General features: G+C 33.0%; 1 protein-coding gene across 1 annotated transcript; it reads right to left on the bottom strand.

The window, feature by feature from the left end:
• Positions 1 to 19080: 19080 nt before the first annotated feature.
• On the bottom strand, positions 19081 to 24636 carry LOC105788490 (protein ENHANCER OF LHP1 1). The gene is made up of 12 exons (XM_012615408.2): positions 24244 to 24636; positions 22877 to 23982; positions 22442 to 22618; positions 22165 to 22278; positions 21517 to 21621; positions 21057 to 21191; positions 20915 to 20970; positions 20709 to 20811; positions 20519 to 20635; positions 20209 to 20335; positions 19985 to 20115; positions 19081 to 19893 (listed from the first exon to the last, which is right to left on the bottom strand). Exons 1-12 carry the CDS (start codon positions 24515 to 24517, stop codon positions 19402 to 19404), a joined length of 2937 nt encoding a protein of 978 aa, XP_012470862.1. The 5' UTR covers positions 24518 to 24636; the 3' UTR covers positions 19081 to 19401.
• Positions 24637 to 24973: the final 337 nt, after the last annotated feature.

The following is a 24973-nucleotide window of genomic DNA, read 5'->3' as shown; positions in this document are numbered from 1 at the left end:
TCACCTCTTAGAGCAATTAGTTGATAGTGAAATTCAAATTAACGCCAAACAGAACATAATCAACACAAAAGGAAAAAATAAAGGAAAAAATTAAATTTATTTGATTGAAGCGAGAGTCTCTTCAATAATCTGATCCAAGAGTTAATTGAATTCACAAGCAAATCTTCAACACAATCACTCTAAAAAACAAAAGAACTAAAAGGCTAAATAGCCAAAAAAACTATAAAATAAAGTAAAACTAGAAAAACCTAAAAACCCTTAAATTTCACCTATTTATGTTTTTACATGAATTTTCCACGATTACAACTCGTACTTGGTCACGAAGATAAAAAAATTTGAAAAGGGGAAAAGTCTGCCTCCACACCGATAGTGACAACAACTATGTTTAATAAGTATGAAAGAGGACCCATTGAAGATATCATAGGCTATAAAAAGTAGTATAAGAGCTTTACAATACATATGCCATAAAAGACATGATATCTCATTTAGTGTTAATAAGGTTGCTAATGCAAGCACCTTTGAACACACATTAGAAAGCAATCAAAAGGATTCTAAAGAATTTAAAGGGAACTGTTGATGATTGACTTGTGTTCATGCCAACACAATCATTAACTTTGATGGCTTTCTTTAATGTTGACTAGGGGATTAATCTAGACAACCATAGGTCGATGTCAAACTAATATGTTTATTTTGGTAGCAAACTTGTGTAATGGAGTTCTAAGAAGAAAAAAAAAAGATAGCTAGGTCTATTGCAAAGGCTAAGTATATGAGCGTAACGAACACTACATTTGAAGTAATATGATTGGTTGTCATGCTTAAGGAAATTGGCATTTAGTTAAGAGAAATTCTTAAAGTCTGGTGTGGCTCTAGTATCCTATTGTAGTCCCAAGTTATGGATCTAGTCAGTGGACGATTTGTAAGAAAAACATTTGACTCAATATGGCTTTTCCTTTAACACCCCAAAAATTTTGATAAGACACATGACACTATTCCTAAATTGGATATAGTGAAACTGCGAGGAAATTTGAAAAATAAGTCATATAAATAATTCTTATCAAAGCAAAGTTGATGTTGGAAATGAGAATCAATGAAAAGAATTTTAGAAGCAAAAATGTGGCAAAACGGACTCAATTAAAAATTTCAAAAAGCTTGAGGACTAAATTGAAATTTTGACCAAAATGAGAAAAAGTGAGTTAGTATTGATTAATTGGCTTAATAAAAAGTTGGAAACTGTAATGGTGTGATGAAAATCACTTTTGAGACCAAATTGGGAAGATTGAAAATACAGACTCTAAATAATAAATATTTCATTTAGTTGAGAAGAGAATAAAAGTTTAATTTCCACCATACAAGATGTATTATTAAGCATTAAATGTGAATTATGATAATTGGTATATGACTATCCGTTATGAAGATTTGAGCAAAAAGGGTAAAATAGGATACAATGATAATTTTGTCAATTAAGAGGACATTTTGGTCAATCCTCAAGAAGTAGATATTATAAATATTATTTTGATAAGATATTTGGAATTTGGAATTAATTGGACAATTTATTGAGAATTATGTACTGAGATGAGTTGTGGACCACACATTTAAAACAAAGTGTTACTTTGACTTAGCATAGTATTTTTTTAATCGGTTAAAAGGGAAAAGGATGAGAAAACCCATCCGACTAGCTTGTTACAATTGGCAACTCTCTCTCCATGGAAGCTTTCTTCCATTCTCCATTTTCTTACTATTTTCTCTAAATATCTTCAAAAGTCTCAACACCCATTTTGAGTTTTTGCTAAAACCTACAAGAAAACTCCTTAATAAGCTTGAATCCACCATCAAATGCATCATCTTTAGCAAGGGTTTTGATGGTTCTTGAGAAAGAAAAATTGAAGGTAGAGAGAAAGTTTCATAAAGGTTAATAATGGTGTTCTCCACCTTTCTTAACTTTATATTTGTCATGAATTGTTATGAGAAGGCATCGAGAGCTTAGATACTAATTTTTAATTACGTCTTTGTGTGTGGAAAATGAGAAAATGATGGATATTGATATTTCAAGCTAGGATAAAGATGGAATCATGTCTTTGGAAGCTTAGTTTTGAGTAAATTTTCATCCAAAAGGTAATTACCCTTGGATATTCTTACTTTCCTATACTAACCAATTTAGGAAAAGGATAAGATTGTGCAATGAATATGAAATTGATTTAGTAATGAATGTGTGTAAATTTCATGGCTTGAAAGACTGAAAATGAGTGATTTGTGTTATTATTGTTTAGTGAAATTTAGCTACATGTGTCGTACTAATGAATAATGTGCTATGAACTTTGGTTGCCATGAATTGAATGATAAATATGACTTGGTAATTGTGAATTATTTGAAAATTGTTGACAATAAGGAAAAACATGTACAATTTCACCTAAACCAATTAAATGTTTAATAAGTTGTCATAACTAATTTTTTTTCATTAAATAGCTTTGGTATGTGACAATGTTTGTATTGCTTATAAATGGAAATTTGGTTTCATGTGAGGCCATAAAGATTAATCTCAGAATTTGCCATGAAAATGTTGGTAAAATAAAGAAATGTTTATGAATTATTCTTTTGAAACATAATGAGAACCATGAATGTGCATTTAAGACCTAAGATGATATTCATGGAATATGTATATGTGCAAGGCACTTAGTGTTCCATTATATGGGTTTAGCTTGTCTAAACAATCTTTGAAAATCTTATAATATTTCTACCTACTTGATAAAAAATGTTAATGGTCTTAACTGTAATTGTAACGACCTAATTTTCATCGATGTAAAACAAGTCAATTTCTAGATTGAATTTGTTAAGCTGATTCATCCGAAAAGTTAAACCGAGAAAATTAATAAGTCGAATAGGACAATTAGAAATGGAATTAATTAGTAATTATATCGAATAAGTTGATAAGTATATAGTACATGAACCAAATTGCAGGGGAGTAAAATGAAAGAAAGTGATTAAAGATTCAAGAAGCCCTTAATGTGTGAATTTACTAGGAACCTAAGTGTTAATAAACCATAGTAAGTTAATGGATAGTGGATTAATGTGATCATATCCATCAATTTTCGTTAATAACATCAAGCGTAAATAATAGCCATTAGATTAGTGTAATTATTATTTATATACTTGAGTTAATATCCATTACATGTTATAGTGAGAGAGTGAAGAATTAAAAAAAGAATCCATTCTTGTTTTCTTCTCTAATTGAAACCAAGAAGAGAGCAATGTTTGTTTGTGTTCTTCATAATCAGCCACAGATTAGGAGGTAACAAAACTTATTGTTGAATGATGTTTATAGAGTTCCAATGTATTAAGCTTGGTCCAACCAAACCATTAGTTGAATTTTTAGATTATTGGAGTTTGATGAAGTTACCATTAATGAAAACTTAGGTAAATTGAGTTGGAAATCATGAAGATTGTTTATTAAAGTTGGATTATATGTCTTACATGTTGGAATTAAAGCGGGTAAAGTTGTGATTAAGTTAAAATTTAGTGATTGTAAAGGAAGCCATGATTATGTTATTAGGGACCAAATTGCAAATAATAAAATTTGTTATATATTGATAGTTTGAGGTCCCTAGAGAATAAATACGAAGTCGAATTTTGATTCAATTGAGTAAATAACGAGATGCAAGCATTTTAGATATAAAGGTTAAAGATGGACTTATTTGTAAAGCATACAATTATTTTTGGTTTTGGTTATGTTTTAATTAGTTGTGAAATTAACACTTTTTCGTAAATGAATATTGAATGTAGCTGAGATGAGGTCAGAACGTTGAGGGGAAAAGAGAAATCCGGGTGTTAGATAGTTAATTTGGTTTGTGCTAACTTAATGTATATATATTTACATATGTATATTCAATTCATGTTTTTAATTAATATTAAGTTCTTGGGTTTAATATAAAATATAAATATCAAGTGTGTTTCTACTCATATTGTGATTTTATGTCAATTGTTAGTATAAATGCTAAGAGATAATCTCAAGCACAGTTTATGACAAGGTAAGTAATTATGCCCGATACCTTGTTGGAATCAAAATTGATTGTTAAGTTGTTTCGCTTGACTATAAAGAATGATACATGTTAATATGTTAATATAGCAAATAATGAAAAGAAATATACATATTATACATAAATAGTACATGTACATGTGAATGGAATTAATATGAAGTTTGATCTGAATTATAGAATAATAGTGATAGTTTTGAAATCGATATAAGTTGTAATGTTATCATCACGGTATTGAGATGAATGGATTCTATGCCATGAAATAGTTATGATGTTATATCGGTAGAAGTTGAGATGATGCGATGTATAAAATTAGCATATTCCATGATAAAATTATAATAATTTTATGATAAGCTTAATGATTTTGATAGTAAATTCATGGAATGATACATATATTGGTGAATGCACTTATGACATATAGTAAGAATGAAACTATAATTATGTTTTGGAATTAGATTTTATATGGATGATAAACAATAATGAGGATCACCCTATTAAACGATGCTAGACATAGTCAGGGTATACTTGACATGCCATAGGATTTGTATATGTTGTCGGTGGGAGCATTTTGGCACCATAATGTAATTCATTCTAGCACTTTGGTACGAATTCATTCTGGCACTATGGTGTGATTCATTCTGTGGAGTGTTTGGAGGAACAGTGCGTTTATGCCTGATCAACACTTCAGTGCTTATTGAGGAGTGTTAGGGGATTAATCCGCATACTTGTACTTATACCTGCATCTAGTTAATAGAAGATAAAAATAATAGACATAGTCCTCTCTGTCAAATAGAGATCTTTTGCAGATAATCACGTGGAATCATAAGAAAACTGGAATAGCGAAATTTCAGCATATGGAGTCACACAGGATATCTAAAAAAATTACAACCCATATAGAATGATATAAGATTCCAATGATATCCCAGAAAATGTCCAGAAAAAACGATGTTATTCTTAAATACTGAAATAAACAGTAACAAAAGCAATATAATCTTCCATATATTCAATAGAACGATAACCAATAGAAACAGAATATTGATCTCATACAGATTTTACCGCCGACTTTCGTATCCATACAATGAAACAAATTACCAGTGAAAGAGATAACAATGTCGAACATAACCCAAACAGATGAACCATGCTTTCATCTATTAGTACATTTAGTTAGCGTTCTCACACGATAAGAATTTTGTTTCTGAATTTAAACAGTCACATATACTTATGAAGATAAATGTACACATAGAATACCCAGAAAGAATCATAGTAACTGCCCAACTATCAACATTATCCTATCACTAACAATTCAATCATTAATCCACTGTCTAATTCTGTCATCAGAAATTTTTCACATTATCCTATCACTAACAGAAATCGATTAGGAAAACTTCCAATTAATACTTTCTTTAGATAACATACCTGAATACGTCATTTAGTCAGAATTAACTTCTTATTTACCAATGAATCTGCATAATCTGAATAGTCTTTAGAACTATCCAATATCTCTTTTAGTATTGTCTTTATTTGTTGATTCATTCTCTTTTCTGACCATATTACTAATCTTTCAAACACGAACTTCTATAACTCCACACTTGTGAGCTTATTCAATCCAAATATTACAGATTTCATTATAAGCTTTCACTGATAAGGGGGTGAGGATAGTAAAGCCTCAAATTTAATTTACGCATACATGCACATAACATATATTATCACAAATAGCCAATTCATTTTTAAAATTCACATTCTCAAAACATTTAATACACTTTTGCTTTTAATCACTTTTATTCTTAACACATTGTTCGTATGTCAACTCAAATCACTAATTCACAACCAGAGCATTTCAGATAACAATCATAACTCAAATACCATATCTCATATGCTCATATAATTACAACATTTATCAATAACAATTTTTCATACAATTTGATCCTTACCTTTATGAGTCTCAACTCATCACCAACACATTTCCACTCAAATATTTGAGTATTTACTTCTGTACTATCAGAGTTAGCTCAGTTGGAAAACTTATCTATCTCATCAAAACAAATTTTCATCAGAGTTGGAAGATATCACACTATCACATATTAAATATGGCATGTATAGCTAGACTCACATACGCTATGGTAGTCCTAGAACCGACTAAACCATAGCTCTGATACCAAATAAAATGTAACACCCCTAACCCGTATACGTCACCGAATTAGGGTTACGAGGCATTACCGAACAAGACACAATTTAGCACAGTCATTTATCACCTTTCATACACCAAAGAATAACGATACATTTACAACATTATCAAACTTGAATATCCTCAATTCACTTATTTTAAATTCAAATATATAAATGATAATTACAATTCAAATTAATCATACCTTACTAAGCATGTATCACAAATAAACACATTTCAAAGTTCAAACTAATTCAATTTAAACATACATCAAAGCTCAATCGAACATATTTTATAATTAACAAATTCGAACCGGACTTGTATACATCGAGTCATATTAAATTATCTAATACTTTCAATATTCAATTTCCCTAAATCCATCATATTAATGACATTTTCATAATTAAATCATATTCAAGCATATATCTTTACTTTTCATATACGAAAAATATGTCCGTACATAATTTCACTATCTAAATATCAAACATTGCATTTCATAACTTCGTGTATGTACATAATGAAATCAATATGTATACAACTTAATGTCCACATATACAACATTAGTAACATTATATTATGGACGTACATACCTTTAATGTCATTATATTATACACATATGACCATTTCAATGAAATCGTTCAATCATAAACTATACAGGCTCAATACAAATCAACTTATCCTTTAATCGACTAATCCAATAAATTTATAAAAGCTAAATTCAAACTTGTATTACTCACTTAACTATCATTACCCAAATTTGTATGTATCTTATTCATAAATTTTAAGTCTACTTTAAAATCATTTATATATATATCATTTAAAATACCAAAACATGCATATTTATCTATTACAAGTTTAGCATATGAATACACCATTTTAGCCATATCCAAAAATCCATACAATTCATATAATTTTACAAATATAAAATCGAATATTAAGTCCACTTGCATAAGCAAATCGTACCTTTATTAAATACTCCACATTCCTAATTTATTTCATAACAAATTGGCATCCATAAATAACCTCATAAATTGTACAAGATTTAGCCATTAAATCATAAGTCAAAATATGCCATTTCCTAATCAAACCATATCGATTCAAATAATAAAACCATACATATCAATTCACATTTTCCAAATCTATATCCATACACCAATTTATAGCATAAAACACACTTCCAAAACAGGTCTAGATCAAGACCAAATATACACATATTCTTCCATACCTTATAACCGTACATACATATGCACATTACTAGTTTCTTTTAAATCAATTTATTAATGCAAATATACTCTTACAAACCAAATTTAACTGTCATTTCATCTATGATTTACTTAGCATTTCACCTATATGCCATAACCGAGTTCACTTAATTACTAAATTGCGTAACGATACCTTAACAAAGCATATCAAACTAGATTCACATATATTTACTTATAAATAAACCATAGCCAAAACACCAAGACCAAAACCAAACATATCACACATATCATATATATATATATATATATATATAACACATAACCAAGATTAATTAAGCTTGAATATCATTTACCTCATTACCGAAGCACATGACTAAAACACCATAACATATATATACCAAACTCACTTCACTTATATGCTTTAACTAAGCTCACCTATGCTGAATTTTTTACCACCTTCTTAACAAAACATATCAAACATTATTCACATAATAAATATGCCATAGCCGAAATACCAAAATCAACATATCTATCACTTGATCAAAAGCATAAAAACCATGCTTAACAAAATAAATAAGCCATTTTCGCATGGCTCATATTTACAACCCAAAAATCAAACATATTAACTAGACTATACATGCCATAAGTTTAAATTCAAACTTAGTAAAATACCGAAAATAGTCGATAGTGTGATAGACTTCTCTGACGATCCCCGTGCTCTTAACCAACTTCAAAATCTATAAAATTGAAAGCAATTACACACAGTAAGCTATTGAAGCTTAGTAAGTCATAAGCAAATAAACATTTAATCATTTACGTAAATTAAGCTAGAAAATTAGTAATAAACCATTATAATTTCACATATAATTCAATTTATCAACTTATATATCAAAACTTATATAATCTGTAATAACTTCCTTTTTTACCGAATAATCAATTGAACATTAATATAACCAATCATCATTTTCCTCAATGCACATATGCATCAAAGGTCGAATACATATATATTCAAATATACAATCACATAATTCATATTTCACATAACTTCATATCATCAATTCAAGTATACAACTTACCTTATTTTCAAATAGGTAATCAACTATCACATACCTGGTCACTTAGCCTGATTTATACATTCGTACACAACTTATCTTTGTCTGTTGAACCATTCGGAATTAAAAAGGATACTCAGATAGTCGGAAGAGTCGTACAATGCCAACGTCCCAGACGTGGTCTTACATGTAATCACATATCGATGCCACTGTCCCAGACATGGTCTTACACAAATCAAATACGATGCCAATGTCCCAGACATGGTCTTACACGTAAACACAAGTCGATGCCAACGTCCCAGACGTGGTCTTACACGAAAACACATATCGAAATCCTATGTCATGACATATGTATCCTAACTATTCCTAAGGCTCATACGGGGTTTTCAGACGTCGTAACTCAGTCGAAACGAATTCATAAACATAGCTGCCAAGCTTGTACACATTCGACTAATACATATATTTATTCACATATTCACTTCAGCACATATAATTCACATTTCATTAAAATTAACAACGTTTATTTGCTTATAAACTTACCTCGGATATCGACGGACGAAATAGACGATTATTCGATTATTTTTGTTTTTCCCCGATCCAAATCCATTTTCTTTCGTTCATGATCTAAACATACTCAAACTAAACTTATTTAAACATAATTCAATTCAATTTAATCCAAAAACACATAAATGAGAAATTTATAATTTTTCCCTGACACTTTACACTTTTTACAATTTAGTCCCTATTGCATAAAACACAAAATACACAAAATTTCATAATATCCATGCTTTGCCGAATACCAATCTAGCTCATCTAATTCCATACATTTCATTTATTTCACATTTTAGTCCTTCAAAAATTTATTTTCACAATTTAGTCCAATTTACTCAAATTCATCAAAAATCCAAAGACAAAACATGATAATTTAACACATATATTTAATATTTCATCATCAAACAACAAAAATCTCAAACATTCATCAATGGAACATTTCAAAATCACCATCAGTTCACAAAATTAAGGCATGGGTTTTGAAGAACACGAAGCAACGATCTCAAAAACATAAAAATTATCAAAAACTAAAGTAAAACATACCTTGAATCAAGCTAGATAATGCCGAAACCTAAAGAAAACATGGATGGCTTCTTTCTTTTCTCCATTCGACCAACAAAGATGAAAATAGCCATCTTTTATGTTTTATTTTATTATAACTTAATTTATTAACTAAGTTACAAAATTAACTTTTAGTAATAAATATTTATAACATATAATATAAGGCTAATTTTGACCATTGCCACCCACTAACATTAAAATGGCCTAATTTCCACATAAAACCTCCATTTTATAAAGACAACAACAATTAAGCACTTTCATATTTAACCCTCAAATTTTTACTTTACGCGATTAAGCCATTTTCTCAAATTAAGCACACAAACAATAAAATTATTTCACGAAACTTTCACACATATAATTTCACACATATTTAACACAGAAAATAATATTGAAATATTTTTCAGATTCATATTTTTGGTCCTGAAACTACTGTTTCGATTAGGGTCAAAATCAGGCTGTTACATGTACCCTTTTGTATGTATGCATTTAGTTAATGACATGCATCTAGGTTGAGTATTGTGACTGGATGTGAATTTGGTATGTTTTGGCTAGTAAGTGCCTAAAATATTTCAAGAGTTGAATTTTAATGCTTGAGTAGTGAATGATTTTGCATGATTTTAATGGTTAAATCTTGTATTTAGTTATGTGTGGTTGAGGTTTATTGGTTGATAGGTTCTTAGAATGTTTTCTAAAGTTTTTTTATGATGTGGTTGATGTTAGATTGCATTAAAATTCTCATTTTAGGCATTTCTACATTAGTGTCTCGAGACATTAAGAACATGTCTCGGGACCTCAATATCAAAATGGCCCATCTAGTACATTTCATTGGTTTAGGTCTCAAGACTTATCAAGCAAGTCTCGAGACATCCAAACATCGAAGCTAGTGACCTAAAATAAGGGAGCCGTGTCTTGAGACTTGTCTCTAAACACTAGAGCCTAAGTCTCGAGACACTTCAACATTGAATAAAAAATTAAAATTTCCATGTCTTGAGACATGACCCTCATGTTTCAAGACATAGATGAGTTTGGATTCGCGTCCTAACTCTAAATTTGACCCCTTATACCTTTGTAATCATTTAAATAAGAATGAAATCCATCTACTGCGTATGTTTGAAATGTATAATTCAAATAAGAATGCATTATGTTATGTTATTAGTTAATTGTTCCGATCAATGAGTTGTGATTGTCTAAGTTGCTTCGGCAATGTAATGTGACGTCTCGCATTCAAACTTGATGACCGGCTCAGGTGTGGGATGTCTTAGTAATAAGTTACTTCTAAACTTAATATTCCCTAGTAAACTTATTGTAATATTTGAGATACGATTGACAAGCTTGATACGCCGTAAACTAACTAAAAATTTAACTAATGCAAGTGCACCTATCAATTAATAGTATAACTACGATGAGCACAGATATTATTCCTACGAAGACTAAAAGTACTAGTAATTATCATCTTTCTATTATTTAACTAATAAATTCAAGTACTTGATTAAAAACTAAAATTAACTAATTTAATTAACTAATAAACACGGCAAAGAATAAATCAAGAAATAAATGATTAACAACCAAGAAGCAAAACAATACCCAGGAAAGAATTCACCTGGATTTCATCTGTCATTATCAATCTAAATCACGTAATTTCTTTACTTAGTATCTTGATCTATAGAAATCCCTAAATTATGCTAATATCGCTTTCGAGAGTAAGACCAACTGAATCTTGGTTAATTAATTGAAATTTATTTCTAATTAAAATCCTTATTATCGCATTAAATCGATCTATGGATTCCCCTATTAGATTTGGCTTTAATTTGGTAGATTCATGTCGCCCTATGTCCAGGATTGCATGCAACTCCACTCAATTACATAAGATCTACTCTTAAACAGGGTCTATTCCTCATTTATTTAAGCACATTAAACATGGATCAATAATCTAGAAATATTAAACCAAGAATTAAGCACACATAATTGAGAACAACATCTGAGAATTTATTGCATAAAGTAAAAATCAAATGGTAGAATCCATCATAGGGTTCATTTCCCCTAAGTACTTAGAAAATTAGTTCATGCTTGTAAATAAAAACATCCAAGACACAATATAACAGAAAAAATAAAGAAACTCACAATAATCTCTTTAAGAATCAAATAGGAATCTTTAATCTTGATGAGAATCTATTTCAGAATCAGTTTCAATGGTGTTTTACGAGTTGTTTTCTTAAATACTCTATGACGACTCTCTCCTATCTTCTTATTTTTATCATATATGCGTCTTAAAATGCCCGAAAAACCTAAAAAACGTATTTTTTCGATGTTCAGAGTGTAAATTCCCGCAACCAACATGGCCTACCACATGGCCGTGTGGTAGTCTGTGTGGGTCACGCAATCGTGTGGAATGGGTCAGCTTGTGTAGCTCTTGTAACATGCTCTAATTTTTTTTTTATTTTTGCTCGTTTTTCGCTCTTTTTGCCCCCAAGTGCTCTATTAAGCATAAAAATATGAATTTAAAAGAGTTGGAGCATAAAGTTCACCATTAACGTTGAATAATCACCCAAAATTGCATTAAGAATGAGATTAAAACATGTTACTTTTGGCATTTATCAATGCCAATAGGGATTAGATATGGAGTTCTGTTATGGCAGGATTTTAGTTCCATCTGGAGTTTTATTGCCTTTGGACTTTGCACCTTTTATGTGCACTCTCTGTTGCCTTCGAGCTTAGCACTTTGGTGATCTTTGGTGTGTTTTGGAGGCTTAGCACTTTGGTGCTCTCTAGTGTGTTTAGGGGGATGTGTTATGGAGGAGCCCCATGTATTAAAAGTCTCTTTTCTAGAGTTTACTAAAAGCAAAAAAAAAATTTAAAATCTTAATGATAAGATTCTAATACATGCACGAATGGCATAAAATTTCTTAAATTCCATTCACCAAAGCTATCAACTTTCAAGTTTGGAAAATCAGTTGACTTGCGATGACTTTTTGGATGACATCTAGGAATTTTTGGGTTGAGATGTCTTCATAGCGTTCGAAGATCTATCTTTTATCTTCAAACACACTTTGAATCACTCGATTTTGATTTCGGGTGTAACACCCCGAATTTTGGGCCTAGAATAAATAGGTTTTGAACAAAGGAACAGTTAGGAGACTACACATAAATATTTAGTTGTGCAAGGAAGTGACACAAATACTTTTCTGCTTCAGTGGTTAATTGATTTGGGTGTGTTTGGGAGTGTTTGAGAAGCCTGGGTTCAAGTCTTGGCTTTTGCAGAATTTTTAGTTTTGCTTTTAAATTAATCTGGACACTAGCATATAGGCCTTATAAATAATAGTGCTTGTTTTATGACACAAAAAGAGCTTGTGGTCTAGTGGCAAGGTAGTGTGTTGTGTAACTATGAGATCTGAGGTTCAAGTCTTGGGTTGTGCAATGGAGTATTTATTTTGTTGCTTGAGTTGTATAGGTAGTGGAGTTAGACTGAAACACAGCTAAGGGGAGTTTGAATGGGGTTGTTGGGGGAGTTGAGGAGAAATCGGTGGAGTAATTCAATGAGGGATAAGGGGAAGAGATATTAGGAGAAAATCAAGGGAAGTGAGGGTTGAGGAGATGTGTGTCGAAAGTGGACTTTGATACTCAGGAAATTCGACCAGAGGGGTATACTGCTCATTTTGGTATACTTTTCATTTCGATTTGTGTAAATATTTTCCCCCTTTTTGCTTTTGGTGCCGAATTTTTGCTAAGATTTCGTGTACCTCTTGGGTTTTCTTTTGTTGCTCTTTCCTTTTATTTTTTTTTTGTTTTGGCCGAATAGCTTTTTGGTTCCCTCCTCTACCGAATTCTCTTCTCTCTTCGCTCTTCTCTTTGTTGCTTCTTTTCTCTCCTCTACTTTTCCAAACCTAGACTGAATAGTGTTGAAGTAGTTTCGTGTGCATCTTTCGTCTGAATTGCTCTTCTTCCTTTACCCCTTTTGATCGACTGTTTGTCGAATATTGCCCTTCTCTCCCTTTTCATCTCTTCAATTTTATTTTGTACTTGAAAACTATTCTCTGACGATTTGAATTCCTCGAGGAGCGAAGGAGTATCAAGTAATATTAAAGTTGTCAAAACCTTTCTCCCATAACTCGATCAAAGGTAAATATGTGGTCTAGCATTCTAAAGTGTAGGCTGAGTTTTTTCTGTGGATTCGTAAGATATCATGTGTGGTTTTAAACCACATGAGTATACAATCCTGTTTAATGAATCCGTTGTAATGCAAATATCCGTCAAAGAAATTGTAGTTAACCTTCGTCAGTGGTATAAGTGGGCTAAGCCACATTTGACAATCGAGGCAAGTGTTAATTTTTGTTTTGGTTAAAGGTGTAAAAAGGGGAAGATTAACCCTATTGTTCAGCGACTAATGGGAACCTTTGTATGAATGTAGGTTTTGGTGCTTATGGATCTTGGTGCATTTTCACAATCAAGTGTGTAAACACCCTACTGTAACTGTAGAACGGCAAAAGCCAAAAATACGGCGTTTGAGACCATCGCTCATGTGATAAGCCAAACCCACGAACCATGGGCGATAGACTGTAGAGGCTTCCATGAGCATTTTCATGGGCTTAGGCCGTAATGGGCTACTTTGGGCCGAAATAGGCCATGTGGGCTCAATGGGCTCATGGGCCCCACACGGTTGAAATCTGTGATTTTTGGAAAATACTGGATTGGGCTATGTAGATCTCATAGCCGTGGCGAAATTTGGGTTGAACAGGCCGCACGAGCATGTGGGCCCACTTGGGCCGAGTAATGGGCCTTGGTCTCATTTACACTATTATGACCATTTAGGTTATCTGAGTTGCTCGAGGCAACTGCAGACCTTTCGAGAGGTTGATATCTACATTGAGACCCTAAAATAGGTAAAATAACCAAAATACCCCTATAGGGTAAAATAACTGAAACACCCCCATAGGGTAAAATGATCGAATAACTGAAATATCCCTATAGGGTAAAATGACCTAAATACCCCCATAGGGTAAAATGATCGAAATACCCCCTTAGGGTAAAATGACCTAAATACCCTCAGGATAAAATGACTGTTATACCCCTAGGAGATGAAATGACGGTTATGGCCTTATGTTATGTATGACTGATTTGCTCTATGATATGTATGACTATGATTGAGCATGACATTTTGCATACACGTATGATATTATGTCACAATATATCGCATGGGGATGGGTTGTTATATTTAGAGGAAGTGTATCGTACTAATAAGGTTGCACGGGTCGCCCAAGACTGATGGTTATATGCCATTTATTTTTACTGGCAGCTTTACTGCAATACTGTTTAGTGTCGCAACCGGTGCTAATCTTGGTGTGTCTGGCTAGGTGGGTCGATTTTATCCCCACATGGTGTGTTTGGCGAGACGGAGTGGTGTGTAGAGGCTGGATTGGGTAGGATTTCTAACTGCATATCTGCACTGATTAATGATATTACATACTATTCACTGCATGACTGATATTTGTTACTGTTATGGGCCAAAGCCCTACTGATACTATTACTGAAATTCAGTAAAGTCCCTACTGATTACTGGCATTGTGATGGGCTCAAGCCCAATCGTTTATTATTACGGGAAAGGGCTTAGGCCCACACTGAATTGGACTATTACTGTAACAGGCTCAGGCCCAAACTGCATTTATCTACTGTTTAATTGATTGTTTGCTTGTTAAGGGATTACACACTGAGTTTTCGTAAACTCACCCCTCTGTTTAACTGTACAAGTAATCCTCAGCCATAGGTAATTTGGTGCTGCGAGGGACTCGGAGGTGGCCACTCAACTGCAGCTGTTTTACACTTGCTTTTATTTTAAGTTTAAAGTTTGTGTTGGGTTTTGTTTATGTAATAAGGCTATTTATGTTTGTTTAAATTTTTAACTGGGCTTTTGTTTACTTATTTTAAACTGCTAGTTTAGGAGAAGACGAATTCTCAAAATAATTACTACTTTCAAAAACATGAAATCTAAACATTAGAGTTTTCAAAAACTTCCACGATTTTAGATCAACCTTTTATAACAATAGCAGATAACAAGGAAAACTTTTTGACTAAATGATTTGTTAAACACTAACAAAGAGGTTTTTTTTATTTGGAAACGAATTTTTACCAACAAATCCTATTTTCGAAAGACACTGTGATGTGGCACGCCAGATTCGACCATAACGTCTAGGCTGGGTTTGAGGTGTTACATCGGGAGCTCAAGTTATGATTGTTTTAGTGAAGACTACATAAGTAGAATTTCTGAACGGGATTATTACGACAATTACGAGTTTCGAGCTTTTAAATCAAGTTTAAATCATATTGGGTTCAATTTTTAGACTTATTTTTTATTATATATGATCCCAATATTGTATTTATTAGGTTCTATTATTTTATTATTTATTTATTCTGAATTTTAGATATATTTGAAGTATTTTAAGTTGTTTAGGAGTTTTATGTTTTTAGTAAATAAGAAAGTTTAGTTTAAAACTATTTTTTGTTTAAATTAATTAGGGTTTCAGTATAGTTGGGTGTTTTATTTGGATGTACTTAATTAGCCTATATAAAGGTCTCTTCATTATTCATTAGAGACACAATTGTTTACATTAATAAAGTTTTCAACTCTGGAAGTTAGTTGCTTTGTACAAGATCTCTTTCTTGTGATTTTTAGAAGTAGTTTTCTTCTCGATTTTCTTCAAAGAGTCATGGGAATTCATTCTTCATCCTTCAATTTGCCAAGGCATTATTTCTTAGATGGTTGATAAGAGTCATTAATTGAGTTTGTTAGGGTTTATACCTCAAAGGGTTCAATTGAACACTTATCCATATATCCATCATATCCATCGGTTCATTCAGTCCATCTTCCACTTTTTTTATTCTATCTTTTCTTCTTTTCAAATCAGATCCAAACCTTTCTTTCTCGACTCGAACAACTTGAACATGATTTTGAACATGGTTTTTTTTAGAGGTTGTTTAAGTAAAATAGATAAAAAAACACTTAATAGAGCACAAGGAAACAACGCAAAAATGCCCAAATCTGATACCAAATGATAAAAACAATAGACAAAGATCGTGTTCAAGTTGCTCGACTCAAGAAAGAAATGATTTGACTTGAAAAGAAGAAACCAAACAGATTTAGGAAAACAAGAAAAACAAAGAAATTAAAAAAAAATAAGAAATTTAAGAATAGAGAATAAATATTCAAAATAATAACTAAATAAAAAAAGATAGAATGAAAAAAATTTGGAAGATGGATCGAATAAACCGATGGATATGATGGATAAGTGTCCAATTGAACCCTTTAAGGCATAAACCTCAACAAACCCAAGTAATAGCTTTAATCAACCCTCTAAGAAATAATTCATTAGCAGTTTGAAAGATGAAGAATCAATTCTCATGACTCCTTCAAGAAATTTGAGAAGAAAATTAATTCTAAAAATAAAATAAAAAAATCTTGAACAAAACAACTAACTTCTAGAGTTGAAAACGTTATTAATAAAAACAATTGTCTCTAATGAATAATGAATAGACATTTATATAGGCTAACTAAGTACATCCAAATAAAACTCTCAACTATACTAAAACTCTAATTAATCTAAACAAGAAATAGTTTTAAATTAAATTATGTTGTTGACTAAGAAACATACAGACTCCTAAACAATTTAAAATACTTAAAAATATCCAAAATTTGGAATAAATAAATAATAAAATAATAAAACCTAGTAAATAAAATATTGGGCTCCTATATAATAAATATTAAGCAACAAAATCTAACTCAATATGATTTAAACTCGAATTAAAATCCCAAAAATAATCCCGTCTAGAAAATCTGCTCGCGCGGTCTTCACTAAAATAGTTATAACTTGAGCTCCCGAACTCAAAATCAAGTGATTCAAAGTGGATTTTTAAGATAAGAGATAGATCTTCAAACTCTACGAAGACAAATCAACCCAAAAATTCTTAGATCCCATTCAAAAAGTCATCGCAAATCGACTAATTTTTTAAACTTGAAAAGTGACAGTTTCGATGAATAGAATTTAATAAATTTCACCTCCGTGTATGTATCAGAATGTGATGGTTAAGATTAGATATAATTTGAAATAAAATTGAATATATGCTTGAGCTAAATATTAAATATGTCGTGATACTAAGTTCTGACAATTTGTGGCACCAATGAAATTTGGGATAAGCCAATAAATGATTATGTGTTTAACAAGATTAAATTATGAGTCATAAAACATAATATTGAGATTAAAACTTATGATTTTGTATGCCCGAGCAAAGAAATATATGACTTGCATAATGAACTAAGGACCATAAGTGGAACTCACGCGCAAATATTTTAGGAGGCGAAGGCTATAAAGGCAATAAAATTTGGATTAAATAATATTGGTACCCTCAATGAGAATCATGAATATGAATTCGCTTACAACCTTAAAATGTGATATGAGTAAATTTTGTTATAGATATGACTAAGGGGCTCAAAAGCGATATATGATAAGTTAGATTATCCTTGTATATTTATTAAGTTCATATTTAAAGCGTGTAGGTTAAAGATCTTGCCGGGTCGGCTTGGATGCATCCCATCGTGGTTTAAGGTTTTAGGGTGGATTGTATCTATACTTGTTGTAGATTGTCCATGAATTATGACATGTATCCAAGGACTTAAATTGAATATGAGATATGTAAATTTGATTTGTAAATAGAACCTCTTTTGAGTTACCATAAGTGCTTGATTTGCCATTTAGTTTAAATATGATGTGATGTGTGTTTTAAGCTAAAAGAGGGTCTTAAAATTCATGATTAAATGAACAAGTGAATCTTATTGAAAAAAATTTCAAACCATAGGCTTGTCAAGAGAGAATCTTAAGCATTTGAATGTTAGAATAAATTCTGAAATAATTTTATTATTAGCGATTAACCTCTTGACCTAACATATGTTTAACTATTTGAATAAAAAACATATAAACTAAGTAAATTAAAACAAGCACTCTAAATAAAGAAAGATTCTTAATCTCTCTCTAAATACTTTTAATTTAAGAAAAAACTCTTAAAGCTTATCTTTCTAAAAGTAATAATTAAATAATTAACCAATAATATTGGACGTCATAGCCAATCCTAGTCTACATGCTAAAACCAAACATGTAGAGATGGAAGCTTCGCATTTTGTATGTGAGAGGGTGATGCCTACTAATGCTCACTAAGCCTCTTACCTCTGCATTCTTGACTGTTCTACGACAGCGTTGTGTACGAAGGACGAAGTTCAACAAGAGTAAAAGAATAAGAAATGCAAGGTGAATGTTAGGAGTTAGCCCAACCTTAACTTTATGTCAGCATTGTAAAACCATTAGGTTGAAGCTTATGGCATAGCGATTGTTGCACATAAAAACTTGTTCTCTTCACTGACTCCTTGTCTTCTTTCTCAAGTTGTGAGATATTCTATTTTGTCTTTCATGTCTGGATATTTAGCAGTGACAAGGTTTTACATCTTTTCAGGTTGTGCAACTAACAAACTATGGTCCTCGATATCACATCACTAATACCCAAAACCAACTTTAATATTTAAAATATCACTATCCACATCAACTTATGAGACATTATTCCTTTAACCATTAAACCTCATACACCTTACATGGTATCAATAAGCATATCTGAACACAACATAATCACATTTATGAGATGCTAGTTAGCCAAGGAAACAATGTCTGCTTTAATTTAACGGACAATATGTCACTTGCTGTTATACCATTAATCAAAACAACTCCTAGGATGGGAATTCATAGGATATGCCCGTTTCACCTTTCTTGCCTGAACCAGACCTTGCTTCCAGTAAAACTAACAAATAACTTTTACTTCACTTTAGACTTCAAAAATGGATTACTAGGTCGCTGACATTGTTTCCCTGTTACTTCTCCTACAACCTTCTTTGCTTCCTCATTTGAGGACTTATTTGATGGACCTTCGGACTGAGATCGCGTCGCTTCTTCAACCTTCTTTCCTTCCTGAATATTAGGTAACTTTGAAAACAGATTCGAAGGGCATAGAGTTTCTAAGTTCTTCACCTCTTTCACACTACACACATGGCTAGATCCACCATTCTTCTCCGCGTCCTTAACCTCCTTGCTGTCCTCTAGATTTGTAGTTTGATCACTGTCTGTTTTTTTCTTTCCAAATTTAACTCTATCCAAAGATTTTACTTTCTTTGTAAACAGAGGAGCTGATAGTTTAGCTGAAGATAATGAAACAATTGGTTCCGAAATTTCACTTCTTTTGGTTGCAGGATCATGTTTTGAACTGAGAGCAGTGGTGTTTGAAACCTCAGCTTTATTTCTCAATCTTTCCTGTTCATAGAGAGGGCAAAAACAAAATTATTAGAATCCAAAGCTAGCACTTTAGAAGTAGGACCTGTTTAGATGTCAAGGGCTGGCTAACCTCCAGTATATCATTGAATCGTTCGGCCAAAATAGGAAGCTTCAAAGCAGTGGCAAGTTGTATTGCACCTCTAACCGATTTCTCAATAGATAAAAGCTTCACGAGTTCAATGGCTCTCACAAGTTTGTCACCTGCAAGAATAGCCAGAAACAAGCTTAACGGGATAGGATAAGTCAGAGATAATGCACAGCCATGAAAGGTCTAAACGAGTTACAAAGACTCACTGTTGCAGCAGGATGCGATGAGCCGGAAGATGCATCGATCTTGTGCTGCCTCTATGTCAAAAGCCTCGTCATCAAGACTACTAGTGTCCAAGCCCTCAACAGCTGTAACTTCTATTCTGTTTTGAATCTGCAGGTTTATGGATAAAATATATTAGATACCGAACAGCACCCTAATCGAATGTTGGGAATGTTCCATATAAGTAAACACAGGAAAAATCTTAAGCAACTCAAGCACTGTACTGAAAGGACTGACTTTCTGAATGCGATAAACCTTGAAGCATAAATGCAGAAATCAAAAAAGGGATGGTACCTGTGAGAGATTCAGGTTGTTCAGCATAAACTCGTTTTCAAGGGCTTCTTCCCCAAGATCAGAGGATGCAAGAGGAAATGACAGGTTTAACAGGGTAAGAACCGGTTTAGGGAGCACCTGAAAAAGGAGAGAATGGCCATAAACCACTGGCTTAAAGTTTAAACATAGAGTGGAGATAAGAATTATGTACCTGTGGGAATGTATCTGGATTCTTACAAACGACGCAAAACAACTTGCTTGCGTTCAACCCGACCACCCAATAATTCTCACCAGATTTCCTCTCTTTGCTGGCACTGCAAAGAACAATGCATATTGCATAAATACTGCAAATTTTAAAATGATATGCAATATTAATCAAAAGAATTATTCTGTATCTTTGAAAGAAGAATATAAAACCTGAAAAGAGGAAGCCAAGTGCCACCATATTGGCTTGTGAAAACCCTTAGGATACCCTGCAATTTTTTTCTTTTTCATAAGATTCAATATCCAAAAGAAATATAGTTAATTATGGTAACTTGAAAACAGAATTCAGAAATACCTTAGAATCATAAGAGGTTATCTGGCCTTCTTCACTAAACCCAAACCATGTTAAATATGAACCAGGAGTTAACGGAAGACGACCTTTGAAGACTTGGGTTCCTTTAGAAATGTTGAATAATGTAAACTCTAGCATCTGCACGTTTAGATAGAGTCTTATAATATGAAGTCACAAGCTGAAAGGATTCACATGTATGGTCATCAAGGTTCCCATATCAACTTGGATATTACCTATGTTCCTCCACTTAGTTTTTCTTTAAGTACCTATGTCCAACACTGAAATCCAACATGTAAACAAGGATATGGCCCTCCAAAGATCCTCCAAATACATTGAACATACATGTGTTGAGACATACCGATACTCAAATCCTAGTCCGAGTAACATAGGATATTAATATGTTGAAGCTAGGTGAACCATTGAGTCATGCATTAAGTCAAAAGTCATAGTAATATTAACATACCTGCTCATTAGAAGGAAGACAATCAGAAACATGGGTGACGATGGCTAACTCATTACTGAAACCTGCTGCAGTCACCACAGGCCCATTAAGTGAAAGAATATGTTTCTGCAATAAAAGATCAGTAAAGAAAAACAAATGAGCATAGGCATAAATCCAAAAACCTTGGTTATTAAGATGAGTTACAAGCATAAGCATTGAAGCATATATAGGTTGCCTCCAATCTGCTGTCATTTAACCTATATTCATCTCTTAGCAGGTTTCTGGCAATTGCAAACCAACACAAATTTTGCCACAAGGAATTGGCATCCATTATTATGGTTGGATTTTAACGTGAAATGGTAAAAAACTGTATTCTTCTTACTAAGCATGAGCATCAAACACAGATATCTGTCTAACACGTTCGAGTTTTACCAAAATTTTCGTGTATTTGGTGAGTCATTTGAGGATCATATCAAACAGACCCTTTATTTTTGTTAAATCTAGATGACATTACTTGATTTTGGCCATCTTTGACATGCAAATAAAAAACTAATTATGCAATGATGATTCCCAAGAAATGACCATTCACAAGAACTATAACAAAGTGAAACATCTTGAACACTGCAATTGTATCATGAACAATAAAGTAAACAGTATTAAGTAATAAACCTGCAAACCACCATTGGTGAAGATTCGAAGAAAATTAAGACTTGTAACTGCAGCTACCCAAGTGGAACCAAGTGCGACTGCTTTTACTTCTTCACCTTCAAACCGCATGTACCACTGAGTTCACAATAACATGTACCCAAAAAAAAAAAAACCATCACTTTGTGAAACTTCACATCAAATGCACCAAGGTTAACATTTACAAGACCAGCATGTGTATGTCCAGAACAATGCATAGACGTAAGGAATGAGTTTTTCTTTTTAAGGCAACTGCTCTAACCTCACTGTTATTTGCCCAACTGCGAAATGGTCGATACATAAGAGTACTCATGTTCTTCTCACCCTTGCATGGATTTGCAAAAACACTACCATTTTCATTTAGTGACGCCATTGTGAAACCATAATGATCAGTCATTGGTGGAACTCGTGGACCTGTGCTAGTATCATGAAAATCTATCTGTGCATCAGACAAGCCCTTGATATCAGCCCATAACGATGAAAAAACATGCTTTTATTTTTATGCTTGTAAACCTGATTTTTAGTAAAATCACAAAATTTATGAAAACATGCTTTTATTTTTATGCTTGTAAACCTGATTTTTAGTAAAATCACAAAATTTATGCCTAATCACCTATCCTCAAACCACTTATTGCACAAAAGAAAAAAAAAAGTCATTAGGAAGTAAAGGATTGAACGAAACATATAACATTAGTACCTCTATATGGGAATATTCATCATGTTTGATTGTAGTTATACTTCCAAGCATATTGTAGCACAAGAAATGCCTTTTTCCAGGTTGCGGTGGTGTTGAACCTGGCTGAAAAGCCTCCTGCATTTTTGGTCTAAATGCCGTCATGGCTTTTAATGCATCTTTTTCTTTTTCTGAATTTTCCTTGTTAACACGAGGCACTTTTCTCTGAGGTTCAGTTTTCCGAACCAAGTTTAACTCATCATAAACATATTCGTGCTGATCATCATCGATTACAGACTGCTTCCGCAATCTTTTTCTGCTAGGAGGCTCAGACTCACCATGGCTATCCTCACCAAGATCACTTAAACTACCTGACATGCTGAGGTCCTGATCCTCCTCATCAAAAAACAGGAGGCCATTACTGTTCCGTGTCTGAGAAATCGGAATGTCTTCAGTAGGAGACTTCATTGAGGATGGAACAACTGATTCCCACACTCCATACTTTCCCATGACATCAATGACAGCCAGAGCATTTCCAATTGGCTTCCATGCCATACAACATATTCTCTCATCAAATTTCTGCCTGTCAATATCCTGCTTCCTCTTGACATCCCAGATCAAAACTTGCTTATCCAAGCTAGAAGTGGCCATGTATCTCCCATTAGGTGACCACGACATGAAACATATTGGCTGCGTGTGATCGCCTCTCAAAGTAAACAACTTTTCAGCCGTATCCCTATCATACATCACTATGTCATTTTTCATACCCGGGACTGCTAAAGTCTCCCCATCAGGACTCCAGCTAAGTACATTTAAAACCGAAGTATCCGAACCAGTATCTGGAGCTACACCGTTGAGGGTATATAATGTTCTTCCAGATTGAAGTTCCCAATATATGACAGTCCCAATTGAATCAATTGATGCCAAGTATTCACCATTAGGATCGAAAGCTAAGCCTGTGACAGGCCCTCTATGCCCTTTAAGAACCCTAGCAATTGAGCCATCAATTGTATTAATAAGTTTAATGCCCTCATCATCACCAGCTGCTGCCAGCATACTCCCTGATTTATTAAAAGAAAGTGCACGAATAGGCAGCGTGAACCTGGTAATATTAGTCTCAAACTCCCCACCTAAAAAAAAGAACCATTAGACCTTGTTCTTCATGTTTTCATTAAATTGCAGCAAGAAAATGAAGTAGAAATGGGAAAGAATAAAGAGCGTTATATTAAATTGCAGTATTTCAAGTTTCTCACATGTTATCAACGAAAATTTACAGATTAAATCGAATATTTCGTAATTCTAACAAATACCCAGATAAGAGAGAGAGAGAGAGAGAGAGAGAGAGAGAGAACCAAAAAAAATGCTGAACATCACAAAAAAAAAAAGACTACCTGGGAATTTATAGAGCTTAACAGAATGATCAATAGATCCGGAAGCAAGACAGGTAGAATTGGGACTGATTGCCAAGGCAGTGACCCCATCTCGGTGGTGGCGAAGAACCCGAGGCGGACTCGAATGAAGAAGAGGATCGTGAATAGAGATAGAGGGTTGAGATGATGACGCAGTGACCAAGTGGTGGGCTTGGAGATCCCACAAGATGGAGCAGAAAGAAGCATTGGAACTTACCTCGTGGGCTTCCCTTAGCTTCACTGATTTGATTTTCATCGCGTAGGCTTTAGGGCGGTGCTGGAAATGGAGAGATATTTGGTGTGTGTTTTAAGTCTTTTACCTAGCTTTAGGTGGGTGCTTTAGTTTACAGTGAACTCATGTGGGTATGGTTTTTGGCGGGAAATGAAGCCATGAATTTTGGGTTTCGCGGGTAGGAAAGGAAACTTGGAGGGAAATAATTCAGTTAAAAGGAAACGATTTGCTTTCAGTTCAGGCATCGGCCTGCCAGGCTGTCGTATGGTTCCATGGCCCATGGACCTTACTTTGCATTGGATTCTAGCAAATATGACACCCTTAACCCAACATGGAATATTTCATCTTGTTTGACAATTAATTGATTGTTGATCATAGTGGCTAATTTGATTATTTGATTCTATTAACGGTTTATTTAAAAATATTTGATAAAATTTAACTGAAAGTTTATATATGTACAATTACAAATAAGAGCATGTC

The sequence above is a fragment of the Gossypium raimondii genome, chromosome 2 (assembly GCF_025698545.1).
Source record: "Gossypium raimondii isolate GPD5lz chromosome 2, ASM2569854v1, whole genome shotgun sequence".
NCBI classification, from domain to species: domain Eukaryota; kingdom Viridiplantae; phylum Streptophyta; class Magnoliopsida; order Malvales; family Malvaceae; genus Gossypium; species Gossypium raimondii.
Note: the sequence above shows the minus strand (reverse complement) of the source record. Positions and strands in the feature narration are given on the sequence as shown.